The 11,787-nt window shown below is 45.9% G+C and overlaps 1 protein-coding gene across 2 annotated transcripts in view; it reads left to right on the top strand.

The window, feature by feature from the left end:
* The first annotated feature begins 541 nt into the window (after positions 1-541).
* FZD6 (frizzled class receptor 6) overlaps positions 542-11,787 on the top strand; it is a 29,522-nt gene continuing 18,276 nt past the window's right edge. Inside the window, exons 1-2 of one of the 2 annotated variants that reach the window (XM_042036464.1) lie at positions 542-628; positions 1,126-1,506. In XM_042036464.1, coding sequence (XP_041892398.1) covers positions 1,327-1,506 — 180 coding nt within the window. In that variant the 5' untranslated portion in view covers positions 542-628; positions 1,126-1,326. Of the gene's footprint in view, positions 629-952; positions 968-1,125; positions 1,507-11,787 lie in introns of those variants that run through there. The other variant, XM_042036465.1, reaches the window with a different exon arrangement.

Below are 11,787 nucleotides of genomic sequence, written 5' to 3'. Positions count from 1 at the left end.
GTTGTCTGCACCCGTTGTCTCCTGAGGATTCGGGCCTTTTGCAGGACGGTGTGGCAGCCAGGGGGGCAGCCAGGGTGACAGCGAAGGTGGCAGCGAAGGTGGCAGCGAAGGTGGCAGCCAGGGTGGCAGTGAAAGTGTCAGCGAAGGTACCGGCGAAGGTGTCAGCGCGGGGCCGGGCGCCCTCTGTGGCGGAGCCCTCCCGCCCGGCAGAGGCCGAGGTGCGTTTGGAAACAGTCCTCGAGACCGCTTCCAACAGCGGGACAGGTTCATGTTCCGACACTTGAATGTCTGTAAGCTGCCTTCAGAATTTATACAGTGCATTACAGAGATGTTTATGAAAACTCCAGTGCCGAGTCAGTTTGAAGGGATTTTCACGCCGTTTGTGTGTGTGCTACAGTCCCGGAGCCCTTCTCGGCCGGGGCCCACGGACAGCCCGGAGCCGCGGCGACACAGGCCGGGTCCCGGGTCCCGGGTTCCCGCTCCCCGCGGCCCCGGCAGCCCCGGCCGGGGCCCCGCCCGCCGGCACCGGCCCCCACCGGGGCGGGAAGGTGCGGCCGCCCCGCCCCGCCCGCCAGACGCCACATCCTGCAGGTGCCGCGGGGCGGCCATCGCGGAGGGGCCGCCGCCGGTGAGTGCAGCGGGCAGCGAGTCGGGCCCCGTCCAGTCTCGTCCCGGGGAGCAGCGACTCCAACTCGGAGCGTTGCTGCGGGTGGCCGCCGGGAGGCAGGTCCCGGTGAGGGGGTGGCGGGGGCGCGGCCCGGGCGTGGCGGGGATGCGGCGCCGGGGCCGCGCCCGGCGAGCCCCGGGTCCTGGGCGGACTGCACTGCCGGGCCCGCGGGCGCCGGTTCCCAGGGCGGGGCTGGGAACGGGGCGCTGGGAGCGGCGGTGGCTCCGGGGCCCGGGCGGGAGCGGGGGGCGAACGCGCCGCTCCCGGAGCGCGGCGGCGCCGAGCCGCGGCCCCGACAGGGTGTGTGGGGCCGGGGAGAGGCCGCGGGGCACCCGGCCCGGTCGGAGCTGCCCTCTTGCCTGCAGGCCGGGGGGGAGGCCGAACTTGGCCTTCGGACGGGTGGTCACCATCGGGTTGTTTCTGATATTCACTTCTCTGTCCCGTCTTCGCACGTACAGGCTCGAAGAAGAAGGGATTTAGTAAAATCGCTCTCAGCTAAAATAGGGCAATACCTAAAGCAGCTGTGACGAGTCTGATTGTGTGCCTTACTGCCTTGCGCTGGAGCCAGCAGAGGAAGATGCATGTTTTTATCCTTGTGCAACGCCGGTCTGTCTAACTACTGAACAGAGCGATGTGCTGAAGCTGGAGATCCTGACAAAATGGGAGCACTCATGTTCTCTACGACCTGCAGTTTACTTCTAGCTCTGGTGCAAGGACACAGCTTATTCACATGTGAGCCAATTACTATTTCCAGATGTTCAGGAATGCCTTACAATATGACTTTTTTCCCAAACATCATGGGACACTATGATCAGGACACGGCTGCTCGCAAAATGGACGTAAGTTCTCCCCCCCGCCCCCCCCCCCCCCCAATGATAGTATGTAACAAATTTGTCATTAAGAAATTATTTGGGATACCTGTTGCCCTGAATGACAACGCTGATAATGTTTAGTGAGTAGATGTTTCTTGAAACAGAGTGTTCTAGAGCTTCTTGGTTGCATAAACACTATGTAAGGGAGCTAGTGATTTCCTCCCTCCACCCTGCCTTGGATCCTGTATTAGAGTGGAAGAGGAATGGGTGTAGCACAGCAATGTGGCTATTCAGAGCATTTTGGCAGAGCTGATCACATATAGCTCAGGCACCTTACTGTTATACAGAGCAATTGTTGAAATTCTCAGGGGAAATGGTTTGTGCTATCCTGGCCTGCCTGAACTCAGTGCAAAAGTCATATTTAGAAGATGCTTTTTGCTCCTCTCTCAGCTTACATCTACTAAGGAGAAGCACCTGCAGTTATTCTTAGCCCTGTTCTCCATTGTGGATTTTCCATTCTGTTGTCTTCTGACCAGATGCTGAAACTTCTGACTGAAAGAGCAACTTTGCTCTTGTAAACTGAAAATAAGCACTTTTCTTACCTGAACTGACTGTAAGTGTGGCTCCCCTGAGAATATGCCATGTTGTGGAAAGGCTTTGCCCATAGCAATACCTGTAAAGGGCGAGAGCCTCTCTGGGTGAGAGGCTTGTAAAACAAGTTTTAAACCTGTTTTAATAATGGCTTTTCAGTGGTAAGAGGAGGGGGAAAATCTTAACACAGGTCTTGAAAAGCTCAGTGTCTTGTGCTATGCAGAGAGTGAAACAGAAGTGAGGTGAATATTAAGTTTCTATTTAAAAAAATTATATGTGGTGTTGGAGGTACTGCTACTAAAATCTTATTTGCATACTCTTTACTGAGCTTGGAGGAGGAGCTTGGTTCAGTTGCCAAAACATGTTTTTAGCGTTGCTTGGGATAATCACAATTCCCTGTTTGGCCACCAGTTGCCAGCCTGGAATGGCACAGGCTTTGGTCTCACATTGTTTTTGTCAGCCTGGTGTAGATGTATGGAAATTCTGGTATCAAATATTAAGCCATCTGTAAGCAAGCAACTGAATTCAGCTGCAGATCTCTGATAAATTGAGGGCTTTTAAGTTGGAAGGCAGGCTGTAGGCTTCAGTTGTGAACTGTGCAGTTCTTCTCTAGTTGTCATTTGTCAGGAATGCTTCCTGCAGTGTCTGCCACTTTATCTCCGCAGGTACGCTGCTGCTTCTTACTTGGTGTGTCTTAACTGCAGCCATTGAGCCAGCGCTTGTCAGTATTTGTGCCTTCCAGTCATGCTGCTGTTGGGGCACAGAGACCACAGAGCCAGTTTTATTAGGTTGCTATGTCTGACTTTTCTCAAATGTCAGTAACTTGTGCCTAGTGCATGTGTGGAGGGAGTTCCTTCTGGAAAGGATTCATGGCTTACCTTATATATAGCTATTTACCTTCTTGTATAGCTACTTCATTAGAAATTGTGTGGTAGTGAGAAGTTCCGTTGTTTTCTCTCTTTTTCTGTCCTGTCACTCTTATAACCTGACTACTACAGTGGTTGATCACGATTCAGCTAACTGGCTGGGTGGCTGTGGGGAACAACAGTGTCTATTAGGATTTGGTTTCCCTACCCTCTTTGATTGGCTTCCTAGTCTCCTGTCATTCCCACTGCCTGGCCTCTAATTTGGTATTCCTTACTACTATGGTGCTGTGCAGACATTTCTGAACTGCCTCTTATGTGGTTGTCTGCCTGCCTTTATTTGTGGTCCAGCAGTGATGATGGATTGCTTGGTCGAAGTGAATTTTTAGGGCAGCTGCTTTACAGGTGAAAAGGAGTTTGCTCCCGTTCTGTATGAAGCTAGTGTTGAATCCACTGGTAGCAGTTAGATTTGGAATTAGTATGGTAAAAACTTATGGTGGTTCATTGCTGGGCCTTCCTTCTGCGAGGGACCAGTGTGTACCAATGTCACTTACACATTTTAATGTCATTCTGCATGTCATTCAGTAATGGCTCCAGTTTGTCCATAGTTGGTTGTAACAGAGAACCTTCGCAGGATTGTTAAAGGGTTCTGCTTTTCAGGGAACTTGGTGTTGCAGCAGGGGAGGAGGAGTCACTGGCTTCTGGAATAGTGTTTTCATTTCATTTTGCAGCCATAAAGAGGCAGCGGGTTGGGAGGTGGAGGAGACTTCTGTTGTTTTAAAAGCTTGAATTTTTCTGTATTTTTCAGTCGAAACTTCATTCATACCAAAGAAAGAATTTTAATAGCATGTTTGCACTCCATAGAAGTGCTTTCTTTTGATCCTCAGTAGGAGTGCTTAAAGGCTTTCTTTTTTAATTCTATCTTGCTCTTCCCCCTCCCCTCCCCCTGCCTGTTCTCAAGATTGGGCATGAGATTTACATCTTTGCATGTAAGGTCTCACTGGGTTTTGAGGTTGAGGCCTGCAGTATTTTGCTCCCTGTATCATAGTTGACTTTGAGTAAGATGCTTAATCATGCAGTCCTAAGGCACAAGGTAGAGACATCTTGAAGAAATCAAAAATATTTTGTGCAGAGAGAGCCTTAATGTTAGTCCAGTTTTATGTTTCTGTCCCCTATAAAAACTTTTGGAAAGTGTTTACTCTCCAAAAGGACCAAGATTTGTCAAGAGGATAAGTCTCACCTCAAGGTGAAGCTCACTCTCCAAAACAGTGGTAACTCACAGTGTCCTACACTGAAGGCTCTACAGGTGTGTTCTGCTGCAAGGGAGTGTTGTGTAGCCAGAAGAGCTGTGCTTTCCATCTGCTGGTGCACGAAGTCTTCTGTACAGTTCCTCTGATTTCTGGGAATGTGTTAAATTGGTATTCCTGGATGGTGTCTTCATAGTAATCCTCCAGGAGAGGATGATGTGGAGCTACTGTCTCAGATAATGGTTGTCTTCTGGGAAAGCAGCTGATACATGGTCTTACAATTCTGCCTCATGTATCAGCTGTTCATAATGATGTGCTATAAACCAGAACACTGAAGCACTGGAGCAGGAAAATTACTAACTCAGTCCTAGGGCCTCTGTTATGGATGTTCTGGCTGGTGAGGATAGTCCCTCTGGGATCTTGTTTTCTGCAGTAAAAAATACATAATTTCCAGTTGTTCCCTCCATTCACATATTTATTTATTTAGTTTAATTCTGAGCTTTCAACTTGGCAGACTGAGTTTTGACTTCTTGAGTTTTACTTTATGTTTGGATTAGTTTTGTTTACACAACAAATGGTGATTTTAGGGAAGTAAAACCTCATGGTTTTGTGGTGTGAAGTTTTGTGCATGTTTGCTAAACAGCTGCATGACTGTGGAATCTGATTAGTTGCAGATGCCTACCATCTCTGTATCTCAAAGCAGTTTAACAGTAACACTGCTCTTGTTACTACTGGTTCAGGTTGGGAGATGGAAGATCTAGGGTTTGTCTGATGAAGAAAATCAGTGGACATAGCAGAAGATCTGGTTCATTACAGTTGTACTTAAGTATGTGTAACTCCCCCTCGTGGTCATCCACAAAAACAAGTCACTTCTAATTCCAGAGTAATTCCTACTTTAACTACCCTGGAATAGGTTGTTAACTGAAGGCATTATTCCAGCAAGGCAGAGAGTTAACTGTGCTGTAACTTACATTCATATCTCTTAATCTGTTCTGCTGCAGTTCTGGAATGTGTCCACAGGAAACAAGCCCTTAAGAGTTCCTGATGTGGGCAAGATCCACAGGTCTGTAGAAGTACAAAGGGAAAAGGCTTGCCAGTGAGTTTTTAGAGCAGACTATAGAAAACACTGGAAAATGTTGCACAGAGAACAAAAAAGTACCTCAGAGAGACTGAAAAAATGATTCAGTAGTGATTTTTCCATTCACTTCTGAGTTCCTGGCCATGTGCCAGAGTATGTGTGTGCGTGTCTGTGGAGAGTTAAGTGCAGCTGGCTGCAGCAGACAGAAATTGTGAGAGAACTGGGGTCACTTTAGACAAAGCCATTTAGAGGGGGTTAAAATGTACCTGTAAAAGTTTTAACACTGAAGTTGCATGAGTTAAAATTTGTAAGGTAATGGCATAATTTGCTTCCACTAAGTACACATTTACAGTTAATTCAATATAACAGTACTTAAAAAAACCTGTAAACCTGGTGTCTGCAAGCTTAAATTGGTGTGTGTGTGCACACAGGAAGGAGAAAGCTGTCTGCCATTGTAGGTTGGGAGTTTTGGGAAGATAAGTGCTCTTTTGTGAAAAGGTTATTACTAGGATATCCTGCAAAGTAGCACAGGTGTGAGTTTCCTTAATCTCTGGAGACAGCCATCTTTGCTTCTCGCTTGTACTCCACATGAGCAGTGCTTGGTGTAATATATGAACCACTAGTACTTAAAAGCATAAATCTCAGCATCTCTTAGGAAAACAGCCAATATTCTCAATCTACTTGGAGTTACATTTTGTCCCTGGTGCTGCCGTAGACCCTAAAGTGGAGAATGTGTGCAGAGGTGTGGACGTTGGCCCAACGGAACAAGCACAAAGGACTCTTTAATTCATATTTAGTTTGTAACATTTTTGTTGCCTCTTTACCACGGTACTAAGGAGCAGGGAAGGCTTTTGTAAAAAGTGGTAAATGTAGAACATCATGTGTTACTGTGTACAAACTAAGGTAATTTTACTAGCTTCTCAGCATGTAGTGTTGGTCACAAAAGACTGTGGTGATGAAACAGTTGAATTGATGCTTGTTAAATAGAAGTTGGCAGATACCAAAGTATTTTTTTTGGATACTTCATATGGCTCTAAGGAAATACAAGGCAGTATAACTGACTTCTCTGCTGGTTATGTCTCTAGAAATAGTTGGACATGAGTAATTCAATTTTGAGCATCACCATGGAACTTGCAGAAAAGCATTGACTAAGGGGTCGAAAACATGAGTTACCTGTTTAATTTTGTAAAATACCATAGAAATTTGGGGTGTATGTTCATTTTTCTGCTCTCTTGCTCTCAGGTATTCCAAAGAAACATACATCATCTTTAGTTCTTAGATTGGTGCTTATAGCAACATTCATAAACCACATTTGCTGATTCCTATGGGTACAGTAAACTACAGCCACTAAGAGTGTTTGTTACCTGTAGTACTGAGGTCCTTCAAGTGTGATTGGCTTGTGCAGATTGACTGAAAGCAGACAGGCGAATGTGTGTAATCCTGTTACCCTGGATTTAAGCATATCAGTCATCCACAAAATCTGCTGTATGGCTGCTGGTGTGGGGTCAGTAGCTCTGACCGAGGAAGCTGTGACCGGTCTGGAGAGATGGTCCCGAGAGAGATCGTCTTCCCGGGGCCCGGTGTCTTCCCTCAGCTGCTGGCTGGAGGGCCCGTGCAGAGGCTGTCAGCTCTTTAGTGATTGTCAGCTCGTGATTTCAGCTCAGCTCTGCAGGGCAGCCTCCAAGCCAGACCAGGGAGAGAGAGACGAGAGGCTCGTGTGTAGCTGTTCCACACAAGGCAGCTTTATTAGTCCGCACTCGACGAAGGGAGGCTAGGGATGAGCACACTCTCCCCCTCGCAGGGGCAGGGGGTTAGCTTTATAGGGATACAGGGGTGGGTATCAGAGGGTAAGGGCCAACGGGCTACAAAGGATCTGCATAGGGTCTCCCAGAGGATTCTGGGTTTGTCTTCTTCTCTCCTTAACTGCAAAGTAGCTGCCTTTCCAGGGGAGTTCTGCTGGGAGGTTAAGCACTCTCCTTATCTCAGCAGATGTCCCTCCAGGGCAGGGGCTGGGTATACCCCACAGTGCTGCTGCTTTCTCTGAACAGCAGTACTTGTCCACTTGATAACATGAATAGCACTGCCTTGCTCTTTGTTCTGCAAGGATGCTATTTAGAATGCATGGGAGTCCAAAGTAATGCATGCCTGACAAAGAGATGATAGCTGGGGTTCTTGGAGATGGTGATGACAGTGTGATTCCAAGAGCCTCCTCTTTATCCATGTTCAGAGGCTATGTCTACACTAGCAAATAATTTGGTGTTACAAGAGTGGATGACAAGGTGAAGTCAGCACACTTCTTACCTGTCTGCTGCCTGAGATGGAGGAGTTTTACTCTGGGCTATATTTTGGCTAGTCTCACTGTGCATGAGGCCTGAAGCTGACCTAAGGAAGGCGGTCTTGCAGATCTTTCTCAACAGCAGACTTCTGAGAAATACTGTGATATCTTGTTGTTTGTCTCCTGCAGATGTCTGTCCATTCTGCAGTGCCCTGGTTAATGTTCAAGTGTAGCTGCAAGCTTAGTCTCGCTGTGCAGCCTTGCCTCTGATTCCTTCTTCTCCACACTCAAATCTGAAATGTGGTTATTGGCTAAACTAAGGCAGTGACGGACTTAGTCCTATGGCTGTAGCCTACTCCAAGAGGACACCTGTGGATGAATGGAACAGCTTCCCTGAAACTATTTATATAGAGAAGGAAAACAGGAACAGAGCTACTGAGTTTGGAACTACTTTGCCTTCATTGATGGGAGGAAGTTAGGGCTTGGGAGCTGAGCTGTCTGCTGAGAACACACCGTTCTTGGAGTTGGGGAAAGCAAGCAGTGGGTACAAAGCTTTGAGACACAGGTGCAATTTCCATATTGTCTTAGTGTTTTTGTGGAAGTGACTGTTGCCCAGTGGAACTTTGTGAACTTTACCTGGTCATTAGCAAAACCTAGCATTAGATTAGGTAGGACAGGTCTGCTGAGGGTGATGTGGTGACCACAGTTTTGTAGGACAGGTCTGCTGAGGGTGATGTGATGACCACGATTTTGAAGGTCATCTTCACATATCTTTCTCTGAATAGTAAGAAAGTGGACAAAATTGTATACTGTTGTGTGCTGGTGGCCCTCTGCTGTCCTTGAGTTGTCAGACTGTGTGGGGTCAAAACTGAGTAACAGCTCACACCCAGTGCATTGGCCCACAGCAGCTCTGGCAACAGCGACTGGATTGTCTTGAAGGCTTTGGTGAACTAAGGTACATTGGTGGACATCTTTGCAAGGCTCATGATGTTTATGTCATCTCTACAAATCTAGCCTAAGAATGGCAGAGGATCCTGATGTCTTTCTGAAGAGAGCTTTGTGGTGTTTAGGTGTGAGATGCTCTTTGTCTGCAGTGCTGCATGGGTCAGGAGGCTGGATGGAGCTCGAGCCTTTGTTGCCTGCTGGTGAATGTGGGATGCAGGTTTAGTTTTCCATTTGGAGGATGGATGTTCAGGGTGACAACTTGGCTACAAAATGTTACCTATGCCTTCATTGATAAAGACCACAAAAAGCAAATGGTTCAGAAAAGAACCACATGGGATGAAGAATGTGGTCAAATGTCCATGATTTCTTTTCTAGTTTGACAGTGCAATGATTAAATCTGACGATTTCTAAAACTACTATTGTGTCATCTCTTTAGTTCTCTATTGCATTCCAGAGTAGGGGGTGGGAGTATCTGCACCACAAAACTTGCTGCCTTTTTTTGTCTCTCAGTGTTGACTGCTGATTCACCAACCTTTAGGGGCAAACACGGTTCCTTTGTCACGTGGTTGCCTTTTTGGGTCTTTTTTGTGTATTTGTGTGCATCTGTGATTGTTGTAACACATTGGTAATTTGCCTGCCAGAGGAAAAGATGCATATGTCTCCCCTCTTCTTCTGAACTATGTAGTGTAGATGAGTGGAGACTTAGTTGAGTTCTGCTTAGCTATTGGAAGGAGAAGTGTGCAGGGGTTGTGTAAGAGCTGTGTAAGTAGGTACTGTAGATGGGGGGAGAGAGGCCTGGATGATCAGTCTTTGTAGGACAGTAAGGATGACCTCTTACCAAAGATACCTCTCCTCTAGACAAGAGCTTCCTGGGAGAAAAAAAAAAAAAAATCCATCTTTCCTGTACTTAAACTTCAGGTAGATCAAGTTATTTCAGAGAATAACCACATCCTTCCAAGTTTGGCTCATGCTGTATTCCCCAGTTTGGCTCATGCTGCATAACCAGATTTCTTTAGTCTCAGTAGCTACTGCCACAAAGCACTTAGTGGCCGAACTTTCCACACAATTGTCCTGCATACAAAAATTAAAAGCAGTTTTTTGGAGAGGGACTGTACCCATCCAGCCTCATGGTGACCTAGCAATACCTGTTTACTAGGACGTTGTGTCCCAGCTGCATATTGTTTCACACGAGCTAACGCTCTTGCAAGGAAGGTACAAGGTGCACCATTCTAAGAATCCAGTTGGGTGGGGGATCTCTCTGGGGATTATACCTAGAGCTACAAACAGAACATTAAATGCCGAAGGTTAACATGGCCCACAAATCATAATGTGACAGAGAGGAAGAAAGGTGGCTTTGAGTTTTTAGAACAGGAGAAATAGGGAGGATAATGAGGGGAAAGTCACCAGAACGAGCACTGTGGGCTAACAATAAGGAAACAGTGTCTAATGCAGGCATTCAAAACTGGGTGTCTCAAAGTATGACCAGCTGGAAATAGTGAAAGCAGAAGGCAGAGGTAATGATTGCAGATGCTGAGGTAGGTGACTGCAGCTTCATGGGCTTCAGCTTGGTCAGATGACTTGTGCATGCCTGCCTGACATCTCCTATATCGTAACAAAGTTGGGGATTTTTGAGACTACTAAAGTTTTCATTTAAGACTGCTTAAAAATGCATGAAGTAGGCAAGAAAGAAATGGTGCAGGGTTGCTACTCTGGTGACTTGGGCGGTGCTGTTGTGCTCCACACTCACAGACAGAGGGGGAAGCACGAATCTGGATGACTTTTGGAACCAGGGCAGTAATGACTTCTCTTGGAATTTCCTTGAAATGGGGAGCTTTTTAAAAGATAACAGACGGTCTGTCAACATTATTACAGGTAATCCTTTACATTGAATTCTGCACAAAAAGTTTAGCAATAAATCCAGTTACTCCTGTAATACATGGCAAATACATGGAGAATTTAAAATTTGAATTCTTATGCTACCACAGTCCAGATGTAATGAAGCTCTGTCTAGACTTCTGATGTTTGAGAGCCTGCAATATACTTTCCTTCAGTTAACTTACATTTGTCTGTCCTTTAAGCTCTGTATAGTTTACACAAAACCTAAACCAGATACAATGTATAATTGAAAACCTTCGTATAACTAGATCAGTTCTGTAATGCTTGGGAAAAAGCTCTCATGTTTGTTAAGAACTGAAAATTGCAGAGGCTGGAATATCTGTAATTTAGGTCAAGCTGTAATTTAGGGTAAAACAAAAAATGCAGAGAACTTTGGTAATAAGCTGTTTTGAAAAGTATTGGAAATACTTGTACTTTCATTTGCTTCAGATAGTGAGATGTAATATTCCTGTTTATATTGTTTATAACCTTTGACATAGTTAAAAAATATAGGGACATATGTATTTTTATTTTGCATGTGAAAATACTTAAAGGGAAAATATGGAATTAAGTTGTTTTACTACAGAAAGAAATTCTTATGCTAGATTCCTGTATGGGCCATTCACTTGAGTTGGACTTAATCCTAGTGAATCCCTTCCAACTCAGAATATTTTGTAGCTCTGTATAGTTAATGCAAAACAATTCAGAGTGTATAAAAGTAAAAAAGCAGAATAGCCTGCTTTATCTTTCTGTGTCTGTGCCCATTTATACTGTCAATAGCAATGTTAGTGCCCAGGTGTGGTGCTGGAGTAGTTTTTTGGAGTTCGTTTTATTATTTTTTTTTTTTTAAGTGCATGAGTGCCTTGCTGTCCTGTTGACCTTTGAAAACATTCCCCCATGTGCCTTATCCTTACCCTGGCAGGATTTTTGATTAATATTCCCATAACCTTTGAATAGCTAATATGAAAGTTCAGGCCATTATACGTGTACATATATATACGCATATATATATATGTGGACACATATATGTGTGTGTGTATATATATATGTGTGTATGTATATTGCATGTGTTGGGGTGAATGACAGTGAAGAATTTGCAGATAGATTCGTTCTTGTTGCAGATATATTGAACATTTAGCTTAGCTGCTGAGTGCTTTGGCTCCCTGAGCAGTTGCACAGCCCGGGATCTGAACTCTTGCCTGGATAGTTCAGCTGATGGGTGACGAAGCTCAGTCCCGCCGAGCCTGCCCCGACGGGCACCTGGCTGCCTGCCGGCCAGTCCCTGGGAGCTTTACAGTGCAGGGGTTTTTAGGATCAGCTGCCATCCTTTGCCCTCTGAACTCCGATGTTCAGGCGCTGACCGGTAGGCAGCGCCTGGCCCGGACGGCTGTGGGAAGAGCACTGCTGGGAGCAGTCCAGTTTATCAGCCGCTGC

This window comes from Corvus kubaryi, unplaced genomic scaffold (genome assembly GCF_017639235.1).
Source record: "Corvus kubaryi isolate FWS band 111438036 unplaced genomic scaffold, C.kubaryi_AGA036_p1.0 37385, whole genome shotgun sequence".
NCBI classification, from domain to species: Eukaryota; Metazoa; Chordata; class Aves; order Passeriformes; family Corvidae; genus Corvus; species Corvus kubaryi.
Note: the sequence above shows the minus strand (reverse complement) of the source record. Positions and strands in the feature narration are given on the sequence as shown.